Consider the following 12,500-nt stretch of genomic DNA (forward strand, 5'->3'; position numbering starts at 1 on the left):
GAACTCTCGCTTTATTCTGGGATGAATCTGTGCCTATCTTTGCATTGACTTCACATGTTATTGTGACGCGGAAACATTTTACTTCTTGTCCGCTGTGAACGCACTTTAGGTATCATAAACAGTTAAGATAAAATAAAGATAAGAAGTGCTTTATTGATCCCAATATGGGAAATGTTTGCGTTGCAGCAGCATAAAAAGACAAGGCATTGTACATTAGAGAAATTAAAAGAATATAAATAAACAATCCAAAATGTAAACACCTCAAATATAAATCAAATAGCACAAAAAAAGTAGTATCTGTAGGATACCAACCAGAGAGATTATTGTATGCAATAATCCAAAATCATTACATTTTTTACATTACAGATATGGAAATCACATGGAGAAATCCCATTGAACAAGGGAGATGATGCCTTCAGGGTCCAACAGAAATACGTCACCCTGCACGTCAGCTCGGTGGCTCAGGTGTTGGTCGGTTCAGATTTATTTCACAGATCTCGGGGGTCACGGTCAACCCTGGCAACCTGCCCCCACCCCGTACACATGGACAAGAATAGGGAGCGAACTAACCCCCTCCCACACACACTTCTGAAAAAACGCCATCCTCTCTGCAGGCTTTTCATTAGCTGCAGTCATCAGGAGGTTAAGAGTGAGTGACACAAGTAGTGGTTTGAACACACACACACACACACACACACACACACACACACACACACACACACACTCCACACACACACACACACACACACACACACACACACACACACACACACACACACACACACACACACACACACACACACACACACACATGTTTAGTTTGATTTATACTTCCTGTGAAGATGTGAATCAGTTTTTTACCGAAGTACAGAACAGTGAAGTATTTATCCCGAGGGGTAATTGGGTTTCATGACAGACCTCTATTTATTTAATAAAATAAAGTAATAAAATAATAGAAACATTGAATAAAATAATGCATATAAAGACACACTTTATTAAAAGAACAACTGTGTATTTAATGTTGTTTTTCTTTAAAGAGTAATTACTAACATATTTTTAAATGCTCATTTAACTGGCAGACATGTTTTCATGAAGGACATCAATCAAATGTTTTACTCTGAATTAATGTATTCATTTTAAACATAATTTATTTTGGGGGTTGTTCTGGTGGAAATTGGGGAACATCTTTTTGCATCTGCTGCGGCTGAAAGCACACGTCTGAAATCCTGCAGAACATCAGTGTGTTCTGTTAGCTATTGTTCAGAGGGCTGAGAGTGTGTGTGTGTGTGTGTGTGTGTGTGTGTGTGTGTGTGTGTGTGTGTGTGTGTGTGTGTGTGTGTGTGTGTGTGTGTGTGTGTGTGTGTGTGTGTGTGTGTGTGTGTGTGTGTGTGTGTGTGTGTGTGTGTGTGTGTGTGTGTGTGTGTGTGTGTGAGGGGGGGATGCAGCTGATTTGAGGGCCCTGCAGGAACACAAAGGGTCCGGGACCTCCTCCTCACAATGCCCCGGCTCTAATGCTTGTAAATCTATTCACACATCCAGAGGCCAGAGATAATAACAAGCTGTTCAGAATGAATTTCTAATGAGACGCTGCAGAGATCCTGCCTCACGTGAAACCGTTCAGAAACAGTCTGCGTTGATGCGGAGATGTGTCTGTACGAAGCGGCGGATTAAACACGGCGTATAAAGGAATCTGATAAATGCAAACACACATTGAAGTGCGTCTTAAATACTTGGTTGATCGGGTGCACCAAGATAATTTCTACGAGTCTAATAGATATTGGTTTTAGGATTCCTAAATCGCTCTCAATTTAAAATTCAGGGGTTAAATCACCATGGTCGACAGACGCAATTTTGTTACAGCGGCTGGAAACCTTTCCTGAGGAGAAACGCGCTGCAGTTTCAGAAACGAGCTAACGAAGCTAAAGAAGCTAACCCTGTTATTTAATATATACTGAAAGAACACTTACAATTCCATCCAGAGTGTGTGTGTGTGTGTGTGTGTGTGTGTGTGTGTGTGTGTGTGTGTGTGTGTGTGTGTGTGTGTGTGTGTGTGTGTGTGTGTGTGTGTGTGTGTAAATATTGCACAAAGATAGATTTACCAGATACATCCAAGTGCCAGATCTAATCAAAGAAAGACATTAGAGGACACATCTAACTGTATGTGTGTGTCTGGTCTGTGTGTGTACATGTGTGCATGTGTGCGTGTGTGTGTGTGTGTGTGTGTGTGTGTGTGTGTGTGTGTGTGTGTGTGTGTGTGTGTGTGTGTGTGTGTGTGTGTGTGTGTGTGTGTATATTGCACAAAGATAGATTTACCAGATACATGCAAGCTTGGACATGTGCCAGATCTAATCAAAGTAAGCCATAAGAAACAAATCTAACTGTATGTGTGTGTGTGTGTGTGTGTGTGTGTGTGTGTGTGTGTGTGTGTGTGTGTGTGTGTGTGTGTGTGTGTGTGTGTGTGTGTGTGTGTGTGTGTGTGTGTGTGTGTGTGTGTGTGTGACAGTAAAGTGTATTTCTTGCAGAGTTTTGAAGCCCAGATAGCGATCAGTGTGTTTCAGCTCCTCTGAGTCAGAGTTAATTATCCCTTCTCTCTGAAGTGAACAAGGCGATTAAGGTTCTGTTGATCCGAGCTGATCAGCTGATGTTGTCTCGGCAGCTGTTTCCTGTCCTCAGCTGCACACTGACCGTTCTATTGGTCAATTAAAGACAGCGATGGCAAAAGTGCACACATCCTTCACTCAATCAGAAGTACAGATACTCGTGTTTAAAAATACTCTGGTAAAAGTAGAAGTACTGACTAAACTTCTTTACTCAAGTAAAAGTAAAGAAGTATGAGCTTCGAAATGTACTTTGTTGACTCCACTTAAACTAACTTTAAACTCTGCCTTAACAACAAGTGAAGCTAACTCTAAAGATAAGGTTTAACACTTAGCATTTGAAATCCTTTTCACTCCGTGTTATCAGAGGATGAGCACAGCTTTATGTTTGTTTGAAGTTGCAAATAGATAAAGAATACGCAGCGGGCTTTTTAAAATATAGGTTAGAAACAAATAAGCATTATGTCTGATCGGGACGTTTAAGTTGACAAATTATGCTGTTAAGCCTTTATATGTGTGCTGCAGGTACACACAAACATTAATTATCACACACACACAAACACACACCCCCCCCACACACACACACTCACACACACACACACACACACACACACACACACACACACACACACACACACACACACACACACACACACACACACACACACACACACACACACACACACACTCGGTTTCACTTGTTGACTCTGTGACAGCAGCACCTGCCGACCCCCCCGAGGTGTGTTTGACTCGGTGTTTACTCTCCTTTCTTTGCGGGTTTTTGTCTCTTTTGTTTGAGAGAGTTAAGAGATAAGAGGAGGCGCGTGCAGAACTGCAGCTGAGAGGAGGAGGAGGAGGAGGAGGAGGAGGAGGAGGAGGAATTTATATCCTCCTAATAAAAATAAACATTTGGTTAATGTTAAGATTTTACTCCTCCTTTCAGCCACCTGAAGGGATGCCTGACACACATGTTCTAAAAACACGGAGATGTTGTTTGGTAAAACTAAAAGCACGAGTTATTACCAAATAAACTCTCCAGAAATAAAATCGAAATACATCTTGATCTATAACGTGATCTAATGTTTAACGTGCTTTAACCACCAGGTGTCCCTTTCTATCAGCTGTGCACCGTTATGGTGTAAATATACCAATATACTGATTGGATCAAATATAAAAGTCAGCCGAATTAGTATTGATACTGCAAGGACACTTATATTGTGAAGAGAAATTGAAGATTTTGTTTAATTACTGATATATTTATGATCCACGTCACATATTCAGTTTCGGCGGCAGTTGTTCATATTTGTCTAGAAGTCTTCTCAGCAAGGCTCTATAAATAGAGAACTACGGCAGATTAATCCAGCCGAACCGTGTATTACAATGCCGTTATGTGATGACTTTCAAAGAGAAAATCAAGCAAACTCGGAATAAAGTATCATTTTATTTAAAAAAAATGTTTTCGTATTTCACATAAACAGGAAGTCCGGTTAACTCAAATGTCCGTGCGGACAATACCCCAACCCATAGATCCGTGGGTGAATAATGTAATCACCACATTACACACATCCCTTCACATTTAAATTGTAATTTACATTAAAGTATTTCGTGAGGCCTTCTAAAATGTTTTTAAATATAATTCGGGTTGTAGTTGAAGAGTTTGTAAATGATTGCGTTGCTTGGCAACGGACAACGGCACGTCCATTAATATACAGATTTCAGTATTCTGAGCCCCTACTCTCCCATAACTGACGGCAACTAAAGTCCTACATTATTCAATTAAAATAAAGAAGTAAAAACAATATGTGTGGCTTGATATTGAGTAAGAAAAAGGTTGATAAACGCTGTGAGAATGGATCTGCGGGGAGCATTCGCTCGCGATCTCAAGTCGTCTATAACATACGTTTAGGGAGCTATATAGAAGCCTATGGACATCCCGGAAAGTTGAAAATGTACGCTAAGGGCCTCCCCCCCCCCCCCCCTTGCGGTGGAAAAAGCCGACACAGGGGACTTGACATAACGTCAACATAGGCCGACCTGGGAGTGAGGATGTATTGCAACAGTATATCAGTATGTAGTTTCTCTACTTTAAAGAGTCCTCTCCTGCTGATGTTCAGGTGTATATCAGTATGTAGTGTCTCTACTTTAAAGAGTCCTCTCCTGCTGATGTTCAGGTGCATTTCAGTATGTAGTGTCTCTACTTTAAAGAGTCCCCCCTGCTGATGTTCAGGTGTATATCAGTATGTAGTATCTCTACTTTAAAGAGTCCTCTCCTGCTGATGTTCAGGTGTATATCAGTATGTAGTATCTCTACTTTAAAGAGTCCTCTCCTGCTGATGTTCAGGTGCATTTCAGTATGTAGTGTCTCTACTTTAAAGAGTCCCCCCTGCTGATGTTCAGGTGTATATCAGTATGTAGTATCTCTACTTTAAAGAGTCCTCTCCTGCTGATGTTCAGGTGTATATCAGTATGTAGTATCTCTACTTTAAAGAGTCCTCTCCTGCTGATGTTCAGGTGTATATCAGTATGTAGTATCTCTACTTTAAAGAGTCCTCTCCTTCTGATGTTCAGGTGTATATCAGTATGTATTGTATCTACTTTAAAGAGTCCTCTCCTGCTGATGTTCAGGTGTATATCAGTATGTATTGTCTCCACTTTAAAGAGTCCTCTCCTGCTGCTTCTGTATTTCTCTTCTGAGAACTGAAGGAGAAGTGTTTCTGTGAGAATGTGGTTAACAGCAGCAGCAGAGCTCTGGAGGTTTTACCCTCTGCAAGGTAAGAGCAAAAAGCAGAACCATGCAGAGTGGTGTACATGTAGTCATATAGAATATATATATTTTATAACAGCAGGAGGTGGATATCAATATGCTTTAATGTTCAAATTATGAATATGCAGCGATAACAAAAGGCAGTGTTGTTGATCAGTGGAGTCACTAGTGAAACTGTACTTTAAGAACACACCTGATGTAGGAAAAACCATACAAATAAATATTTGCACTCTTGAAAGGCTAATATAGATCACTGTAGTAAAAATACAGAACAATCAGATGTACTGAAGAAAAAGCAATACTCCATTGAATTATATTAAAGAAAAAACAGTAATAAAGAAGCCAGAATCAACTTTACTAAACCTTCATTATGCCCACACTGTAGTGTCAGTGCTGATGCTGGTGAAAGTACACGTTATGCTAATAATAAGATATTTTATGAATAATGACAGAGAGCAGTGGGAAAGACAGGTTTTATACACACACTGAACTCATCACATCAACAGAGAGAGGGCAGGCACAAACTCAAGGGGAGGGAGAAAGAGGGCGGGGCAAACATTCACAAAAAAGGCGGGAAAACACAAAGACAGGAAGTGGAACCAGAGATGACACACGGACAGTGTTTTTACAAAATAAAACAGGAAATACAAAAAGCAAGATCACGATAAAGACTCTGTTGTTAGGAACCTCAGAACACAGTGTAGAATTAAGATTAACATTTCTTTATTTGCGGAATATATTGTTATCAGAAGAGATGACCATTACTTAAGGCTGAAAAAACATTCAAACACATTCTCTTTAAAACACATGTGTTAACAGCAAAGCTAAATGAAAGTGGATTAAAAGGTTTATTCAGCACACATCTATATATTAAAATGAGCTAAAGCTTTTGCACCTCCAAAAACAAGCAGTGCATCTTAAAATCAGCTCTGAAAAGTTCAGCTGGAAGACAATGTGAGGAAGTTAACAAGAGTTAAAAGGCATTTACTCAGCTGCTGAATAACTGAAGACTGAAAATGAAATAATGCGTGATTGTATAAACTTCATTTCCTGATGTGAAACACGATGATGGATGTAGACGTTGTTGATCAGTGGAGTCTGATGGAGGCAGAAGTGTTGCTCAATCTCCATCAGGAGGTCCGATGTTTTCATAGTTCACTGTACCATCATCTACATCATAACGCACCTGAGGTAAACAACATCAACAACAACACTGAGTTGGTTACAAAGGATTTCAAAGTAAAGCACCGTTTATAGTTGAGTCAGCAGACCCTGAACGCACCATCACTTTCCGTCTGATCTGATTTAATCTACTGACTTCTGTACAGTTTGCTTTGAAACTAGATTTCTTTCTGCTCATTATTCACAGTAACATGGACGTTATTTCAAAACTATCAGCATTGCTATTATTATTATTATTGCTATTATTGGCAAGGCAAGGAAAGTTCACACAGCACATTTCAACACAAGGCCTTTTTTATTTCTGTTTTCTGTTATTTACCTTAATGAACTGTTTAGCTTTTCTGAGATCATTTAATTTGGATACATAAATATTCTAAATGAATCTTGTGTTGCATCTTCTTCTGTCTTTCATATATCCACTGTTAAAGTTGGATAACAAATAATACACACATTTAATTATTCAATGTTCAAACTCACCATGTTTTCTTCCGTCTGTGCTTTGCTCCCTGAAAAAAGGACAAAACAAGTTGATATTAGATTTCACCTTTATTCATATTGTTTTCATTTGACCTGTGAATGATCTCACCTTTAGCTCTGGTCCATATGTTGACTGTAACCACGGTGATGATGAGAGCCGCTAACCCCACAGACGCCATGATGAGCCTCAAGAGACCTGGAGAGAGAAGTTAGAAGAGTTAGATATACTCTCTAAAATGTGAATGAACCAAATGTCTCTTGGCTGTTTAATGCTTCCTCGTCACCTTCACACAGAGACACACAGAACATACAGATACAAACACAACTTATTATAATCCACACAGTTCTTCTTTTTCTGCATCCTCACCTTAAAGAATAAAATAACAACATGCTGTTCAGTTATAAAAACAAATGTAAACATCTCACATCACGACATAAAGATGTGACACATCAGGATGAATGATTTGAAACATCTCATCATGTTCTCACCTGAGGACTGAGCGCTGAAGGGAAACAGATGAACTTCTCCTGTGTTCATATTAGTTACTTCACAAGTAAACAACTCAGACCATGGTGTGTAACTAAAGAGAGAAGTGTTAAATGTCACAGAGGCAGAGCAGAGAGACTGTGATGTCTTTATCTCTCTGTGATCTTTATCCACATCTTGACCCAGAAGCAGCCACTTCACTGAGAGTCTACACCACATATATATCGACACAGAGCAGTCTAACTTCACCTCATCATTGTCCTGATGTTCAGTCACTGAAGATGGAGATATTGAGAGAGAAAGACAACAAGAGTAACATTAACTTCATCACTGTAATCATTATTATTGTAATGTTTCAGTATATTGCTCTATAGAGACAGTTTGAAACATCATGATGTAAATACTCACTGGAAACAACAGACAGAAGAACATAAGAGTCTTCTCCGTGTTGTTCTCCTGATCTGATCTGTGTGCAGAGGTAAAGACCAGCATCCTCCTCTGTGACCTTCTTTATAACCAGAGAACATTTCTCTGTAACTCTCAGTCTGTCTGATTTAGCTTTGGCTTCTTTGTGAATCTGACGGCCTTCAACAAGCGTCACTATTGGTGTGTATGGTGAACCAAAGAAGGTCCAGGTAGTATTCTCACACTCATCCTGATCATGTATCACATTGTCACAAGGCAAAGTGACTTCATCTCCAGCTCTGACAGTACGGGATTGATCTTTCACCTCTGCAGCTGTTAAAAAAAATAAAGACGGGAATACATATGAATAAACTGTAGTATTCACAGTTATGATTATTGTTGATGAAGAAGTTTGAAAATGTATCTCTGTGAGAGTTTGGTTTCTAGAGTTCACTAAAGTCACCACGTTACAAACACAACTCATCACTCTCAGTTAAAGGAACAGTACGTAGTAAAGCACCGTTAGTGATATTAAAGCTGTTTTATTTAAAGTGTGTTCTCTGCATCCTCACCTGGAAAGTGGAGCAGCAGCATCAGGAATGAAGACATCATGATCCTTCTGAATTCAGACATCGTGCTTCTCTCTCGGTCTCTGGCTCTCGACTGTCAGAGTCTCTCCCCGGCTGCTTCTTTAACATGAACTCAGTACCGATGATAACAGCAGATAAGCGACAGAAGAGGGGAAGTTGAACGTGGGAAGATGTTTTCTGGTTCCTCATTTCACCTCTAGTGTTTCTCTTCTGAGTCTGAAGGAGAAGTGATTCTGTGAGAATGAGGTTAACACCTGCAGCAGAGCTCTGGAGGTTTTACCCTCTGATGCTGACCAGATAAGGTAAGATCAAAAAGCAGAACCGTGCAGAGTGACGGCCCGTCCACACACAGACATGAAAAAAAATCTTTCAAAGCTTCGCCCATTCACTTGAATCGGGTGACGTAGAAGATTTTTAATCTTCGCCGAACTGCATTGTGGGGAGCGGAGCATGGCTTCGAAAGCATCGTGAGCATCAAAAGTTGAGCAATGTTCAACTTTTGATGCTCCCGATGCTTTCGAAGCTGGCATCAGCCAATCAAATCCCGTTTATGCAAAATCCCGCCAGTACAAGCGCTAGCCAATCAAACCGCGTGCAAGCTAGGCGAGCCAGACCGCAGTTCATTTCCTCATATTCCAAACGAGATATTACGGTAGCAAATCACCCGGTTCTTTACGACCAGAACTATTTACCGGGATACAAACCGGAGGAACGAGGCATGGAGGGAGGTGGCAGAGACAGTGGGTGAACTGTTAGGTTTTCGCCTTTTTGGGGAGTTTATATCCAGTTTACTTCGTTTTAATATTGCTATTGCTTTGTGTGTCGGGGGCGGGACATTCATGTGATTGGTTGTTGGTCGCGTTGGTCGCAAAAAATCGTCAAGCTTCAGACACGCCAGGCTTCAAGATTTTTCAAGATTCTTTTCATGCCTGTGTGTGGACGGGCCGTTAGACACACAAAGTAATGAATATATATATATAAAACATTAAAAATGAACAGCAGGGGGTGGATATCAATACACCTTAATATATAAATGAATATGCAGCGATAACAAAAGGCAGTGTTGCTGATCAGTGGAGTCCATACTTGTCAACCCTCCCGATTTTCGCGGGAGACTCCCGATTTCATTGCCCTCTCCCGGTTTCCTCCCGGGGTCATATTTCTCCCGCATTTCTCCCGATTTCTGACTAAATCAGATTTACACACGACTGTTTCCACTCGGACTTTAATACAGCTACACCATTGTTTGGTTTCCATGGTAACACGTCTCTTTAGTAGCGCGCGCAACTCAAAGTCTGAGAGGGTGAGGCAGATATTCACAGAAAACAGAACAAGAATCGACAACTACTCTACTCTCTGCTCACTCCTTTCCTGCCCACACATATGCTCCATCAAGGATGGTGCTACAGGCCGGAAGGCATTGCACTTAGAACTACAATAAGCATGTTAATGTTAATCTAACAGCTCCGGCGAATCACTAGCACCCCCCCCCCCCCCCCAATTTTGCATTTTGGAATGCTCCCGATTTCTGAGGTCTAAAGGTTGGCAAGTATGAGTCACTAGTGAAACTGTACTTTAAGAACACACCTGATGTTTACAGAATGTCATATTAGGAAAAACCTTACAAATAAAAACATCTGCACTCTTGAAAGGCTAATAGATCACTTTATTTAGTAAAATACAGAACAGTCAAATGTACTGAAGACAAAGCAATACTCCATTGAATTATATTAAAGCCAAAACAGTAATAAAAAAGCCAGAATCCACTTTAGAAAACCTTCATTATGCCCACACTGTAAGTATTAAGAATACAGCAACTCTCCAACATGTCTGCTCCTTTCTCTCGATCCTCCTCTAGAGGGACTCACATGTTCTCATATAGCAGCTGCTGTCCTCTCACTTTGATGCTGTTTGTCACGATCTGTCTGTGTTTTGTCTTTTTCTGTCTTTGGTTTCATGTTTTATTTTGTAAAGTGTTCACCCCCTGTCTTGCCTGTTGCTTTCTGTCTGTTTTCCCCCCTCCCTGATTACCCGATTGTGTTCACCTGGTGCCCCTGTGTTTTCTCCTCCCTCCTCACCTGTCTCTTGTTTGTTTGATTAGTCCTGTGTGCATTTAGGTTCTGTGTTTTCTGTTAGTCTTTGGGAGTTCCTTGTTGGACTGTGTTCACTGGGAAGAGTTCTGTCTTTCAGCCTTGAAATAAAGGTATTTTCTGATAATCTGCATTTGGATCCTGCTTGCCCCTCTCAACCCTGACAGAAGGAACTCACCAAGGATGGGCCCAGCAGATCCTTTCAAGCAGGAATTACTCAGTTTTCATTTTCTTTGGCTGGCTGCTCTGATAAGTGGAGGGGAGCATCTGGAGTTCAGCAGCGAGAGGCTGCTCTGGCTGAGGCGCACCAGATGGCTATGGAGAAACCAGAGGCCTCTACTACGAAGCTGCTTCAACCTAACCTGGATATGTTTGAGTTAGCCGGTTGGCCTAATCCAAAACATACGCGCTCTCGCTAAACGGTCCTACGACGCGGGTTATCAAGTGGATCGCTCAAGCCAGCCGTGTCCTATCTAGTTAGGTGCGCGTTCACATGAAAGGGGTGGTATCTGGAGCATTCGACCAATCAAAACATGGAGAAGCGTACTGACAGCGCAGCGTCATACTTCCTGAATGAAAAGTGAACTATATAATTAGACATATGAAGAAGTTAAACTTTAAACATCCATGACTTAAACACTTGATCCAGGATCAAAGCCACATAGCTGCACCTGCAAGGTGAATACAGCTGGTAACAGAACAAGTGTTTGAATGCGTACATTAACAGGTTTATGATATCACTGCCCCGTCTAAGACACCATCTGACTTTATTTACATTTGACTCGAGTGTTTCCTCAACTTAATGTGTTGCTTAAAATAATACTTCTGCATACAGTATGTGACACTGTGAGTGTTGCACGGCCAGATACGGCTCAGCTGACTCAGATAAGGAGATATATGATACTTTATGATGTGATATAACGTGGACTGTACTTAATGTTACTCTGATCCGGTTACTTATGTTGTGGCAGATATTGATAAGCTTTCTTAACGCTAATGTTATAATAGTCAGATTGCTCTGAAGATGGGAGGTGATATTCTATTCATGTTCACGTTCACACAGTCAGTGATTTTTGCCGGCCGTCTTTCCTGCAACGGCAGCTTTTCTGTATTTCCTTTATCCTGTAATATGACTTGATCGCTTTAAACTCCGCACACTGAGCTCTGATTGGTCAGCAGGCAGTGCTTTCACTGAGTTGAGCTCTTAGCCTGCAACCTAACCTGCTCCGGGGCAGGTTAGCCGCACAGTATAAGATACCATGGAGATCTAGCCTGCTAAAAAGAGAACCAGCGTCGTAGGACCGGAAAGCCCAAGTTTTCCCTGAAGTTAGCCGCTAAGCGAAAATCCAACTTCGTAGTACAGGCCTCTGGTTTAGTGAAATTCTTACCTGGCTGGATTTTGGACTTCCTCTCGATGTGTGATTCCCGGCCTGCTAGCCCCAGGGATGCTAGCTCCCTGCCTCCCAACTCCAAACCTGGCGTCGTATGCCTCGGTGTGTTCCATCTGGAGTCAACCTCTGCTCCGGCCCCAGTTCTGGCCCCAGCAGCCATGGTTCCAGCCTCAGTTCTGGCCCCAGCAGCCATGGTTCCAGCCCCAGTTCTGGCCCCAGCAGCCATGGTTCCAGCCCCAGTTCTGGCCCCAGCAGCCATGGTTCCAGCCCCAGTACTGGCCCCAGCAGCCATGGTTCTGGCTCACGTTTTGGCTCTCCGGCCCACTCCAGCTCCCTGTGTCCTGTTGGAGGTCCCGCCGTCACCTGTTCCGCCGGGGTCCTGCCGACACCAGATCCTGTTCCGTTGGGGGTCCCGCCGACTACTCTCCTGCCGGGGGTCCTGCCAACCCTATGTCCTGTCCCGTTGGGGGTCCCGCCGACTACTCTCCTGCCGGGGTTCCTGCCAATCCTATGTTCT

The 12,500-nt window shown here is 42.0% G+C and overlaps 1 protein-coding gene across 1 annotated transcript; it reads right to left on the reverse strand.

Annotated features, from left to right (window-relative positions):
- Nucleotides 1-5,818: 5,818 nt before the first annotated feature.
- LOC307014264 (uncharacterized protein) lies at nt 5,819-11,137 on the reverse strand. The gene is made up of 7 exons (XM_079642139.1): nt 10,371-11,137; nt 8,485-8,718; nt 7,916-8,245; nt 7,510-7,782; nt 7,130-7,216; nt 7,021-7,049; nt 5,819-6,547 (listed from the first exon to the last, which is right to left on the reverse strand). Exons 2-7 carry the CDS (start codon nt 8,543-8,545, stop codon nt 6,482-6,484), a joined length of 846 nt encoding a protein of 281 aa, XP_079498265.1. The 5' UTR covers nt 8,546-8,718; nt 10,371-11,137; the 3' UTR covers nt 5,819-6,481.
- Between the last annotated feature and the right edge of the window lie 1,363 nt (nt 11,138-12,500).

This window comes from Notothenia rossii, assembly GCF_949606895.1.
Source record: "Notothenia rossii genome assembly, chromosome: 8".
In the NCBI taxonomy this organism is placed as follows: Eukaryota; Metazoa; Chordata; class Actinopteri; order Perciformes; family Nototheniidae; genus Notothenia; species Notothenia rossii.